Raw genomic sequence first — 14,589 nt, 5'->3', positions numbered from 1 at the left:
CTGTCTAACCTGAGCTGACCCTCTAATGTCCTCATTTCTAATCCTGTCCATCCTCCTCACACCCAATGCAAATCTTAGCATCTTTAACTCTGCCACCTCCAGCTCTGTCTCCTGCTTTCTGGTCAGTGCCACCGTCTCCAACCCATATAACACAGCTGGTCTCACTACCGCCCTGTAGACCTTTCCTTTCACTCTTGCTGATAACCGTCTGTCACAAATTACTCCTGACACTCTTCTCCACCCATTCCACCCTGCCTGCACTTTCTTTTTCACCTCTCTTCCACAATCCCCATTACTCTATACTGTTGATCCCAAGTATTTAATCTCATCCACCTTCGCCAGCTCTACTCCCCACATCCTCACCATTCCACTGACCTCCCTCTTATTCACACACAAATATTCTGTCTTGTTCCTACTGAACTTCATTTCTCTCCTCTCCAGAACATATTTCCACCTCTCTAGAGTCTCTTCAACCTGCTCCCTACTCTCGCTGCAGATCACAATGTCATCAGAAACATCATAGTCCATGGGGACTCCTGTCTAATCTCATCTGTCAACCTGTCCATCACCATTGCCAATAAGAAAGGGCTCAGAGCCGATCTCTTATGTAATCCCACCACCACCTTGAATGCATCCCCAAGTCGGCAAAGCTCCTACATCTAATGTGACAGAGACGTCTGTGACTTTCACCACTGTCACACTTCCCTCATACCTATCCTGTACAACTCTTACATATTTTTCTCCATTTAACAGATTTCTAATGGTTACACATTAAATACACTTGTAGTAAAGGAAAGCCCTATTTCATTCACATACTTAACCAAAGTCATGTTTTTACTTAAGCCCAAGTTGGAAGCAGTCGGCAAAGCAGTCCCATGAAGAAGATCATCTAATGTGACATACCTAATAACTGAGACCAACTAGTCTGTGACTTTTTAAGATATAGTCAAACCTGTTTGATTTTCACATTAGTAAGATCTTAGATTAGTATCTACAAGGTTCTCTCCTCCTCACTATAGGCCATCTCATCATTGGTATTGATGAGGCCAAAATGGCTGTGTATCTATCTATCTATCTATCTGAACATGCAGCCCTGTGGCGCACTTGTACTCATCTATCTTCCCAACTTTGACCATCTGGTTTGTGCCTATCTATCTTGCAGGCATTCCAAGGTCCTTAAACTAAAATACAAGTTTTGAGGGAAAACAATGTTGAAGGCTGATCTATCTATCTATCTTTTATTTCTATTTTTAATTCCGGCATGTATCTATCTATCTATCTATCTATCTATCTATCTATCTATCTATCTATCTATCTATCTATCTATCTATCTATCGAACAAAGATCTCATTTAGTCCCACCTAAAACATGGCATAACTTTGATCATGAGATAAGATGTATACTTTTCTAGTAACCTTCCACAGTTTAACGAATGACTCAGTACCTTTTAGCTGTCTTTCTTGTCAATGTCCTTATAAACTTAGCAATCACCTTGTCTAGTCAGAGAGGCTGAAGTAGAACAGAGGGTTCACTTGCTACTCTTCAGTCCAAATATTGATTACAATTTATATATATTATACACACACACCAAACCCTTTGTTGAGCAACTTTAGAATTTTTATTGAAAAGAAATCCACAACACTAGTGACAGCAAACAAGCAAAACATGGCATCCTGAATGCTGCATATAATGCACCCAATAACTGTACCTGCCAAGGGTTTATATGTGCATCTATTGGGCTTAGGCTGCCTTGGGTGAGGCCTTTTGGAATGATTTTTAATGTTGCTCCCTTTCTTGTTCTTTGTTTGTTAGGTGGCCACAACAAGTTTTAATAAACTATGGAAGGAAGGGATTATTTAAATAAAATGTTTATGAATATTATTATTAAACAATTTAATACACGTTTATTACAAATAAAATCATTTTATTTAGTATAAAAGGTCTACATAATGTAATTTTATAACAATGACAAAACATTATCTACCTCATCAACCCACCAACCTTTTTTTTTTTACTTTTAATTATTATTTTACATAAAATGTCTGCAAAATTATGTAACAATGAACAAATAGCATCTTACCTCACCATACTGATTGAACCAACGGATAGCCTGGTCGGTCAAATTAAATATATTTCGCCAGTCAAAATTTGGCATGTAGTCAGGTCGGCTGCTTGATGGTCCATTGTGGAGAAAATTAATAATATCTTTGGATGAAAAGTTTGTATCCTTAAGATGTCTGTCAATGAAGTCTGCCACGGTTGGGTTTCTAATGGTGTCCTGGAAAAGAGGAAGTGATGGGCAGTCTTGAATTAATTATTTTAGAATAAAATGACTTGATCTGCATTCATCTCAGAATGACTTGTCTATGAAAATGAAGATGTTTAAGTTTGTCTGTCCATCCATCCATCCACTTTCAAACCTCACACATCTCTCTGCATTCTTAAGTATGCTTAACCCAATTCAGGTTATGTATGGGTTAGGTGGGAGCTTATCCTGGCAGCATCACACACGTGGCATAACCCAAACCAGTAAATAATTAAAAATGTGAAAGAAAACTTGTATTCATTTGAGGGTTTCAGAAGGCTGGGACCTTTCCTATCAGGCACAAGGTGAAAAACAAGATGCTAGTACATCACTGGCCCTCTCGTGCACACACCCACACTCATTTAGGGCCAATTTGGAATTGCCAAATAATATAATCAACAATCTTTTCCAAAATTAGTGAGGAACTCCCATAGAAATATGAGAACAAGTATAGACTTCACAAAGACAACAACAATTATTATTACCAGTAACAGCACTCTGTACGATATCGAGCAGTGAATACACTTGACTTGAGCATTCATAGTTTTCATACTCTTTCTCTGTACGTTTAGAATTATTTGCTCAGAGGTTGATGCACTTGTTGCTTCCTGAGCAGTTCTTCTTTTCTCCATCCTCGTGGCCCGCTTCTCTTCTTTTGTCGGCATCTTTTCGCGTTAAAACTGATTAAGTTAGTGTTTGTGTTGCAATTTAATTTTTCAATTAAGCTGGCACTTAAGTCTTCAATCTGCCTCAAGAATCATTTAAGATATGAAGAGGTACGGGGAATGTGACAGCGAAGGTGGTAGGGATGAGAATGGCGCCCATATGCATGCGCCACACGGCTTCCCTACTTGCCGCTACCGAGAGTTGATTCTACAATAAAATAAAATAAAAATAAAAAGAAGAATAACCTTGGAGGTCAATCATTACCCTGAAAGCGGATAGTAGACACCATGTAGAATATGTGTATCAAATTTCAGGTCAATAGGTCAAACGGTTTGTGAGCTACAGGTGATTTAAAATCCTGGACAGACAAATGAACAGACATGGTAGTGTATTATATATAAAGATTGTTGTTGATTGATGCAAGTCCAATTTGGAATTACCAATTCACTTAAGCCAAATTTCTCCTGGAATAAGCGTGAAAACTCATCCTAGACACACACAGAGCATGCAAGTTCCAAACAGACAAAGACTAGGCACAGGACTCAAATCCAAGGTGCTGGATCTGGGAAGCAGCAAAGCTAACCACTGCAGTACCATACTATTCATAAACCACTTACTTTTAACTGATAACAAAAGCAGTTTTTCTCAGATGGTTTAAAACTACTTATACTTGATAATACTCCAGAAAAGAATATGAAACAAAACTGAACAATACAAGGATCAGCCTGAATCGGACATGTAAATATGAAGGCTTGCATGGCTCGTATCACTCCCCTAACTGTAACCTTCCTTTAGGTCTTACCAGTTCCATCTGTACCTTATTTTTTATTGCATTTTGAAAGTGACATTCTTTAAGGTGTGACTTTTCATTTAATCTTTCTTTGTTTTCTGCTTTGGCGTGCTGTCCTGCCGACTCTGTATTTTCCTCTCTATTCTATCTCTGTCATGCATGCTTTCATCCTGTACAGTAATTGGTTTGTTATACTGTCTGCCATGTAAAACAAGAATTGACAGATTAATTAATAGCCAGGCTACAGAACAAGGCATGCCTTGTAATGAGTCCACAAAGGGCATGGAGGAAAAATATCAAAATCAAGTGAAAGGGTAAGCAGATTCTTCAGTATTATGTTGATTTATATCCTCTTTACCTTTCACATACTTATCAAAAGACTGCTCAGACAATTTTCCAACTGGAACTTAACACCAATTTCTAGAATCATTAACTGAGCCGACTATCCTAGCAATGGTTTTATGTAATGCTTTAAACAACCCTCATTTAATCCTAAATTAAATCTATACTCTCTTGTTGGCTCTGTCTTCCTGTGTCTTTGAATTAGGAAGTTTTTCTTTACACAAAGAAAGATAGACACTTGGAATAAGCTACCAAGAAGTGTGGTAGACAGTAAGACTTTAGGGACATTCAAAACTCAACTTGAACTTTTCTTGGAAGAAATAAGTGGATAGGACTGGCAAGCTTTGTTGGGCTGAATGGCCCGTTCTCATCTAATTTGTTCTAATGTTCTAATGGAAATAAACAGCATTACTTACTATGAACCATGAGTCCCATCCTTCTGCCCATTCTGAAGCATTTATTCAATGAACCCTCTTAAACCAGTTGTGGGTTGCAAGGAGCCAGAGCCTACCTTGGCATTATGAACCAAACCAGATCATTGTAAAATATGAAGTAACACCTCCCTGCAGTACAACATTCAACATGCTGTGCCACCCGACAGTGAAGTGCTCAAGATCTTTGCTGATGTAATTGTGTCACAAGTTGAAATGAAGACCACCCTGCCATTTTGCCAAGTTGTTTGCTGTTTCAAGATGTTGCCAGTTGTTACTGGGGACAGCAACTTTTAACAAGCCAGGGACAAGTCACCCACAGAATAAGCAGGCATCCCATTCAGCCCTCAGCACATGTGCCTACAAAAATGGCAAACCAGTCACAAATGTCACAAACAGAATTCCATCTAGTGCAGCAATAATGAGCATGTATAGTCACTCATTCTATAATTCTAAAGAAGTCCTTTAGGATGTCCCCATCTACGCAAAGAACTTCAGAAGACAGTGAATTTGGTGCTTGTGGGGAGCAAAATGATTCACGTGAAACTGACTTTGTGTTAAAACTCAGTGCTTCACTTAGCAAAACATTTGTGAAACAGATGGTGTTTAACTTCCAGTGAAATCCATTCCATTGATACAATAAGAAAAGCGGCTTAGTCCTCTCTGAAAACATTTACAGTACATGCAAGATTTAGAATAACTAAGCTCACAAACTCTCCTTTGTAATCTGGGATGTTGTACACTGTACTCCCAAGAACCATAAGAGCCCATAGTCTTCATCAGCAAAGATGTATAAAATGGCAGCATCCATGACCAGACCCCAAAAATGGTAGTGAAATAAAATGATATTAAAAATGAATAATTTTATCGGAAAACAAAGCAATACTCAAAAAGAACAAAATAAAGTGGATACTAGAAAGAATAAAACCCAAATTTATGACAGTTGCCTTTGGATTCCACCTATGATTCTAACCCGCAGAGTATCTCCACTCTTCTTTAGCAGAATATTAGGCCCCTTACACTAATGCGTTTTCATTTAAAATAGCATACTGTGATAAATAATCACTCGCAAAAAACTCAAAAAGAGTTGGGGAATGACCCCGTATATTGTCCGACGAATAAAGATGAAAAAAACTGCAGTCAAATGAATCAAAATACTGTAGATCACAGAAGACATCGTACATTCAGTTGAAGGCATTTGAATATACAAAATGGAGGAAAGTAATGACATGGAGGAAATGACATGGTGGAGCTGACATCATCTGCAATGACCAGAAGTGATGTCATTAAGGCAGCACCGGAAGTGATGTGATCAGAGCTGGCCAGAAGTGCTGTCACTGTGCAGGAACCAGAAGTGACATCACGGCTTGTTGTACTGTTTACCTGTGTGCATCTAATTTGCAATTTGTAAAGACTGAATGCTGCACACAGCATTGAAAACATTGCAGCAACATGCAAATATTTTACTGGCAGATACTGTTTTCCGATAAATCCTGTGGCTGGCAGCATTACAGTTGTAGTGAACAATTCAGAGCTCTGTGAAAATCAAATAATAAACACTTATGACCACCAGGGGGGTGCACAGCTCCCCAAACTCCAAACACAACAGAAACAAGGCACAAGTCTCTGCAACACACATGGTTTATTTTCCTGTGGGAATGCTCTCCAGGCGTCTCCCACCACTAAAACATAGTACTAAGAACGGCTCAGTCACCAAGCACTATCTTCCTCTCCATCTCAGTCTGCCTTTACTCCAAGAGTTGTCCTTGTCATCCTCGTCCTCACTGTCCTCATCCTCCTCCCCACTCTGGCTCCTAGACAGCTCCTTCTATGCTGCTCCTGGTGGCCTGGTAGCAAGGTCTGGAATCACTCTCAGATGTGGTGAAAGCCCAAAGCAGGACTCTGCAGCTTCTGTCGCTCTCCCTGTTGGTATCCACGGAACCCAACAGGGCTTAGCCAACAAACTGCAGTTCAGCTACAGCCCTGTGGGAATCTGAGGTGCCATTGCAACCCAGGGGGGCTGCCAAGTAGTAGTTAGGGGGAGACAGAGCTCTTCAAAACCATCTCCCCCTGACCTTTCTTTAAGGAGGCATCCCGGCCGGGTAAAGATGCCACCCGTCCCTCACACAATCATTTAGCAGCCTGTTTTATTACTTAAACTCAGTCTGTTCAGTAAGGAGGTGCACATTCCGCAGCAAAATTAATAACAAGGCGCCTAATGAAGTGGGTGGGTGTAGAATGCAGCTGAGCTCATAATATTACAGGACAGAGAGAGGCACAAAAGCACAATGCAGTGAAGTGAAGATACTGACACATGTATGCACACACTTATTTTCTCTATTAGTTAGTTTTACAAATATTGTTTGGTACAAGATTTGCTCCGATTGGTGTGCACTGCTTATAACCAATCATCTCACGCTTGAACATAGAGCTAAACACTTTAATTATTGTCACTTTAACAAGATGACTGTCACCAGTTCCAAAGACAGTTACTTTCAGCTGTAATCAGCACATTAACAGGACACAAAGACAATTCACTGCGGCTCCTTAAAGAATTTCTTTTTCTTTGCTGTAAACACGCATTCAGACTCCTGCCTGTGTTGTTAGTTTTCAAAGCACATAAAGCACGTTGGTCTCTAAATTTTTTCACTGCACTGTCCCTTCAAGAACTTTTCCACCAATGTGTACAGCCCAAGTGTAGGTGAAGAACACCGTCATATGCATTGTTGTGGAATCTCACTATGGACAGGGACGATGTGAAGCATGGACGGAGATTGTTTTCAAATGAAAATGTGTTAGTGTGGATGTAACCCTTTTTTCTCTTTAAGATTTGACTTGCCTACTTCTTTTGCAATGTAATTATGTTTATCTACACTAACTCTATTAAGTCTCATCATTGATATGGATTCATGATTTTTTAACTGTTTAAAATGACTTGCGTTGCCCTCCATATGGAACATTTACAACAAATACCTGATACCTTTTGTCACACCTCAGGCACAAACTGCTTGCTCTCCTCCAACAACAACAACAACAACAACTTTTACTTATATAGCATGTTTTCATACTAATGAAGTAACTTAACAGGATGAAGAAATTCCAGCAACAATACCATCACGATCTATTTGGCTCCATCAGAACTGCAGTTTTCATCTCGAAGCTAATGAATTATGAACCTGTGTACACCTATCTAACCTGTGGCCATGACTCCATTACATATTTTTGCAATGAAAATTCTGGTGGGTCCACGCAGACCTGGGAAGGAGATGCTGTCAGATGGAGCAGAGCCATCCTAAGAAGCAATACAAGTTGTGTGTGTGTGTGTTGTTGAATGAGTGATAATGAGAAAGAGATGATGAAGTACTTAAAAAGCAGAGCTTAAATCCATTGGCCTGGGTACGTTGCTACTAATGAGTCTCAGGAAGGATCCTGGCTTGAATTGGCTGAAGAATTTGGGGACATTTAGTGGACCTGTGCAGACAGGGAACACAGCAGAAAAAAAAGCATTAGAATATGGAAGGAGCCATAGAAAAATCGAAACAGAAACTGTGTTGGAAGGCAGCCGAGGAAGGAGACGTCATCAATTAAACCTCGCATGACTGAGTGAGGGAGAGACACGACATCTCACAGCGTATAGGATGTTCCAGAACTAATTATGCAATTTTTATTATGCTATAACTTATTAAGTTTATTACATAGAAAATTACCTGAAAAATCCCGGACCATCGAGAAGTGTGCGAACTGACGACATTAAGAATCATCGTCACGCTGAACTGGAATCATCCCCGCATAAATCAAAGTCATCTGCATAATTAGATCTGGACTACCCTGTATGCTGTATTAGCCTACCAGTATCAATTATGATAATCTGTCAGCCAAATAAAGCTGTAAAAATATCATACAAGGCAACAATCTATTAAAATGTTGTCATATAGTTAAACAATCCGAGTACAGTATTAAGAGATATCTTAACTCTAACATGTAAAGTTCAATAGTTGAGGGAAGTGTACTATTTATTGAAGTTTTCACAACAGCGCCATCTGCTGGGTGATGAGGGGCAATGCCTTAATTGTCGTTAATGTAGTGAAGCCACTGGTGAGCACCTACACTACTAATTCAAAGTAAACTATTCCATAGATTCATTACTTTGATTGTTGATACATATGGTATTTTTACATTATTGCATATTTATTGATATTTGTTGAAGTTAAAGGTGTTTATTTCTGTACATAGCTAGTACAGCTACTGGCACAATGGAATTGTTACTCAAACATTATCACAAAATAGTAACAAGTTTCTTAAAATACAATACACAGTTCAGTATTTATGACTCGCACACTGAGACCCCGGCCAATGATCTTCTGTGTCAGGCTCACGGTCCTCTGCAACGTAACGTAACGAGTGTTTGGCACACAATGCTGTTTTATCATGTGACATACTGCCACTCCATTTCTGATGTTGAGTGATAAGGTATAATGACAACAAAATGAATTGGTAGTTTACACAAAACGACAAAATCTCTGAAAAAAAGGACAGAAAATTCACATCTTCTGCCTTCCTTTAGGTCTGTAAACTTTCCTGTTAATTTAGCAACCCCCATCCCCATCGTGCTCTGCCTGCTAACCACTTCCTTCCTGCATTGATGCAGATTTTTCTCTCCACTCTTCCATGCTGGCCTTTCAATACATTGTTCTTCCTGAAGCAAAATCAGTGTTTTAAGATCTGCACGTAAGCACACAGTGACAGAGCTGAACCCTTTTTAAATTGTTCTCCTTTCCTCTTTTATTTTTTTTGGTTTCTGAAGACCAATAAGAAAACACACGTTAAACAAATATTGAACCTCCACTGTTTTGCCAAGTTATTTTTCTGGACTGTAATAAGAATATTTTTCAATGAAGACATTCAAAAAAGTAATCTCAGCAATCCCCATTGATGATGCATTCATTTTACATGACAGAGAAACTCACTCGGATCATGTTCATTTGCACGCTACTTTGAAGGAAGGCCCACAGTTGAGGTCCTACTTCTTCCCAGGCTCTCCCCAGGTTCCTCAGCCTTTCCAGCTCTTCAAATGTGGTGTTTGCCTATAAAATAAAATATGGATGATTATTTCTGTCTTTTATGGTTTATCAAGAGACAATTTAAAATGTCTATGTACATTATTTTGCTGTAGGTTTAGTTTTTTCCAATCAATCTACACTCAGTATCCCATAATGTCAACGTGACTTGTCAAACTTGTTTTCAGAATGGTTTGCAAATGTATTAAAAGTCAAAAACTGAAATCTCTTTTTCATGCAATTATTGAGACCCTTAATTCAGTACTTCAGCTGAAAGCACAGTTTTGAGTTTTCTTGGGTAAGTCTCTATAAGCTTTGCACACCAGGATCTGCCCACCTTATCCTATTCTTCCTGCCATCTGCAAGTCTCTCCTCAGATGTTCTGTGGGGTTTAAGTGGTGTGGCCACTCTAGGACCCTCACAGACTTGCCCCAAGAGTCACTCCAGTGGTGTTTTGCTGCATTCTTTGGTTTGTTGTCACTCTGAAAGATGAACTGCTGCTCCAGTTTGTGGTTGCATGCTCTCTGGAGCAGGTTTTCTTCAAGGACCTCTCTGTATTTTGGTGTTTTCATCCTTCCATTAATTCTGACCTGTCTCTCTATCCCTGCCACTGAAAAGTTTCTCCATAGCATGATGCTGCTACCGCCATACCTCACTGTAGTGATGGTATAAGGAAGTGCAATTCAATTTTTATCCCATCAGACCAGAAATTCTTTTTCCTCATGTTCTCAGAGTCATTTAAATGCAGTTATTTGCCTTTTGCTCAAGAGTGGCTTCCATTTAGCTACTCTTCCATAAATGACTGATTGATAAAGTGCTTCTGAGATGGTCATCCTTCCAACAGGTTCCCCCATCTCAGCAGAGGACTCCTGAAGCTCTTTCAGAGAGTCCATTGGGTTCCTACTTCCCTCCCTGACAAAGGCCGATCTTGACCGGTTACTCAGTCTGGACTAACCCTGGACTAACTAATCTGGCTAACCCTAGGAAGAGTCCTGGTGATTCCAAACTTCTTCCATTTTACAGTTATTGAGACCACTCTACTCCTGGGAGCACTCAGAGCTTTAGAAATGGTTTTATCCCGGTGCCCTGATCTGTGCCTCTCCACTCCACAATTTGATCAAGAAGGTCTACAAAGAGTTCCTTGGTTTTTGAGCTGACATGCAGTGTGAATTGTGGCACCTTACATACACAGGTGTGTGTCTCTCTAAGTGATGGACTCCCATCAAGTTGTAGACACATCTCAAGGGTAATAAAAGCAAGCGGGATGCACTTTACCACAATTTGGAATGACAAAGCAAAGGGTCTGAATACTTATATTGTTTTTTAATACATTTGCAAATCTTTCTGAAAACACATTTTCAAATTGTCATTATGGTTTACTGAGTGTAGATCGATTAACTTAAAATTAAGCCAATAAACAGAATAAAAGTGAATACTTTCTGAATCCATCCATCCATCCATTATCCAACCCGCTATATCCTAACTACAGGGTCACGGGGTCTCGTGGAACCAATCCCAGCCAACACAGGGTGCAAGGCAGGGAACAAAGGCAGGGAAACCGCAGCTTTCTGAATCCACTGTACAAAATGTGTAACCAAAATTCCTACTGCTGCTTTATGTACATAATATGTATTAAAACACTTAGATCTTAAACTTAATTAATCCAGTTCACAATTGTGTGGGTCCAAACCCTATTTGGATAGGGCACCAGTTCACCATGAGGCCTACTCACACAGATGTCCATACTCACTCATACTGTGTGGATTTAAAATTGACCAGCTTGCATATCTTTAGGTCATCGGTGGAAGACCAGAGAATTCAGAAAAACTCTCAGACACTGACAACGTGAAATTCCACAAAAAACAGCAAATGGGCACAGAATTCAAATCCAGTAATTTATAAACGTGTGCCACCCTGATTCTCCCTTCACCATAGCACAAACCATCTTTGATTGTGTTCACTATAAACAAGGTTCACATCATATATAATTTGCAGTCTTTCATACTTCTTCTATATAACATCTTTCCTGGCAAATACACAACAATCCTAAAGTTTAGCATAAATGTAATCGTTCACTTTAAGACCCACATTAAATGAGAATAGGAGCACATGGAGATACTTGCTGCAGATCACAAACTGAGGCAGTGTTAAGTTTTATATAGTACCTTTAGTTTTTCTAGTCCCAACGCTCTGCACTGTGCACTCTGCACACTGTGGTCTCAATTTTGACGCACAGACTCTGAATAAGACCCTTTACCCAGCCAAAACATTCCAGCATTTGGACTCTAGGGTGACTTCCGTGTGCACTTTGTATGTTCTCCTGGTGTTGCTGAGGATTTCCTATAGGGACTCCATTTCCCCCTCAGTCGAAAGAATATCAGAATACTAGCACAGCGAAACATTCATTTATTGAAACAGGCTTAATGCTACAATGGTGAGTTTTTCTGTTTCAAACACGTCATGCATTTATAAACCTCTGTTCACCACATTTTCCCTAAATTCCGCATTCTTTGTGTGTCTTGTTAGATTTTTTTCCACCTAGCCCTTTCATCTCTCTTTCTTTGTGCTTTTTGTTGCCTTTCGTCATCACACATTCCACCCTTGGTGTGGATGCTGTGATGCACGGACTTACGCCACACAGTTTACTATTACGCTGGCTATTTGCCTTTGTTCATTGGACATTCCAGCCCTCTTGTGGACACCAGATGACATTACACAGAAACCCATTTGGAGCCTTAGGAGGGATTGACGAACATTGCCCTTTATTGTCTATAGCGGGTAGTCAGTATTATTAGACTTCGGCAACCTGTGTGGCTCAATGACTCGAGTGTGCGGCTCTTCAACAGCTAAAATGGTGCCCTTTTGTGCATATACTGCAGGCTTTAAGCAGCGTGCACACTCCTACATTCATAAACAGGTAACGGCTGCCACTCAATATCATCATAGCGTGTCTTCAGAAACACAAACACTGTAGCCATTACTATCATACATTCTATGTTGGTGTGTGGAGCACACACTCCTGGGGTAGTGATGGCTCTCAGGCTAGGGATCTGCACCGACAATTGGAAAGTTGCCGGTTTGAATCCTGTAAATGCCAGAAGCGATTCTACTCTGTTGGAGCCTTAACCTGCAATTGCTCCGTCATGGGTATGAGTTGAAAGACCTGCTTGCAGGGAGAACTCTGGGGTTGATTGCAGGATTGGCACTCCAGCCACTTTAAATATAACCTCACAATGTGACTAGTGTGGTGCTGAAGTGTCAATTGTTGCACAGCAGTACCCAGGTCCTGATTTGGGATCCTTAGGTGGTTCGTCATGTGGTGTATGTGGCAAGATTATGCCCAGGCCCGGGCATAGATGCCAGGTGAATAGACGGCTTATCACTTTATAGATAGAGAGATATTGGAACGTTAGAACAATTGTGACAAAAACAGACCATTTAGTGAAACCAGCTTGCCCATCCTGCTCATCTAGATTGTCCAAAATATCAGATTTGAAGGTCCCTAAAGACCTGCTCTCCATCACACTACTTGGTAATTCATTCCACGTGTCTATGGTTCAATTTTTACAATTTATGCAAAATTTGCCCTTTACAAGCTCCCAACATGGTGGCACAGTGGCGCAGTGCGTAGCGCTGCTGCCTCGCAGTTTGGAGACCCAGGTTCACTTCCCAGGTCCTCCCTGTATGGAGTTTGCATGTTCTCCCCGTGTCTGCTTGGATTTCCTCTGGGTACTCCAGTTTCCTCCCAAAGACATGCATATTAGGTGCATTGGTGATTCTAAACTGGCCTTGGTGTGTGTATGTGTGTGCCCCCTGCCTGGGATTTGTTTCCTGCCTTGCGCCCTGTGTTGGCTGGGATTAGCTCCAGCAGACTCCCGTGACCCTGTGTTAGGCTATAGTGGGTTGGATAATGGATGGAAATTTTTAAAGTAACAGCTGGAATCCTATATACTAATTTCTTTCATAATTATAAACTTTCCAGCCATTTCTCCATTTGCTTAAACTGAAAAGGTTCAACTCCTTCAATCTCTCCTCATAGCTGTAAATGGGTTGGTGACTATACATTTTCCTGATAAAAGTGATTCATTTTTTGTGACAGACTGATGTACCCAATGCTCTGGTCCACCATTGAATTTTACTGGAATAGGTGAGTTCAGAAGATGGACGGATAGCTTTTTCATGGATGTTAAGGGGTACCACGTGGCATGGTGACCCAGTATTTAGTGGTGCTGCATCACATATCCAACACTCTTTACTGGAAATGAGGACTTTGTCTGTGTTGAGTTTGTATGTTCTTCCTGTGTCTACATGGGTTTTTCTCTGGGGACTCTGCGGTTTTAGTTTCACCAAAGACATTAATTGTTCTGAATTGGCCCCACTTGAATGAAGTAGTTGCATTATTATTATTACTAGTAGTAATAACAGTACAAGTGAAGAGGACAAAGAAATTCTTACTTGCATGTCTGACGAAGATACAATACGTCACCACTGTGTGTATCAATGATAAACAAGAGTGTGTGTGTGTGTGTGTTTGCGTGTGTGTGGATAGGACTGGCGAGCTTTGTTGGGCTGAATGGCCTGTTCTCGTCTAGAGTGTTCTAAAAATGTTCTAAATGTTCTAAAATGTGAGGGTGGGCCTGCCATGAACTTTCAGGATTGTTTCTTGACAAACGTCTAATCCTTCTGTCCCAAGCAACCCTCGATTGCATGAAAACTCCTATACAATGAGGCCAGTCTCCATTCCAAATGACCAGGAATCAAATTATGCAAATTTCTTTGGGAAGCGAAGGGGTCTGTAAGAGATGCTGTAGTGAAAAAGCATTGCATTTAGAAATTAGCAGACCAGAATAAACATATCTGCTGTTAACTAGTGCTTGAAGTGGGTCGGTACTCTGTAATGGATCTTCTGTGATTTGCTCTTTGGAGTCCTGGGAGTTTTCCTTGTGGTCCAGCAGTATTTGAAGTCAGTCGGTACTCTCCAGTATGCAGCACCGCCAC

At 40.4% G+C, this 14,589-nt stretch overlaps 1 protein-coding gene across 1 annotated transcript in view; it reads right to left on the bottom strand.

The window, feature by feature from the left end:
* The window catches only part of abca4b (ATP-binding cassette, sub-family A (ABC1), member 4b), a 327,352-nt gene that overhangs the window by 183,841 nt on the left and 128,922 nt on the right, over positions 1–14,589 (bottom strand). Inside the window, exons 11-12 of the mRNA XM_039735801.1 lie at positions 9,502–9,618; positions 2,081–2,278 (exon numbers count right to left, since the gene is read on the bottom strand). Of these exons, the coding sequence (XP_039591735.1) occupies positions 2,081–2,278; positions 9,502–9,618 (315 nt within the window). The remainder of the gene's footprint in view (positions 1–2,080; positions 2,279–9,501; positions 9,619–14,589) is intronic.

Source organism: Polypterus senegalus, chromosome 14 (assembly GCF_016835505.1).
Source record: "Polypterus senegalus isolate Bchr_013 chromosome 14, ASM1683550v1, whole genome shotgun sequence".
NCBI lineage: Eukaryota > Metazoa > Chordata > Cladistia > Polypteriformes > Polypteridae > Polypterus > Polypterus senegalus.
This window is presented reverse-complemented; position numbering and strand designations above follow the sequence as displayed.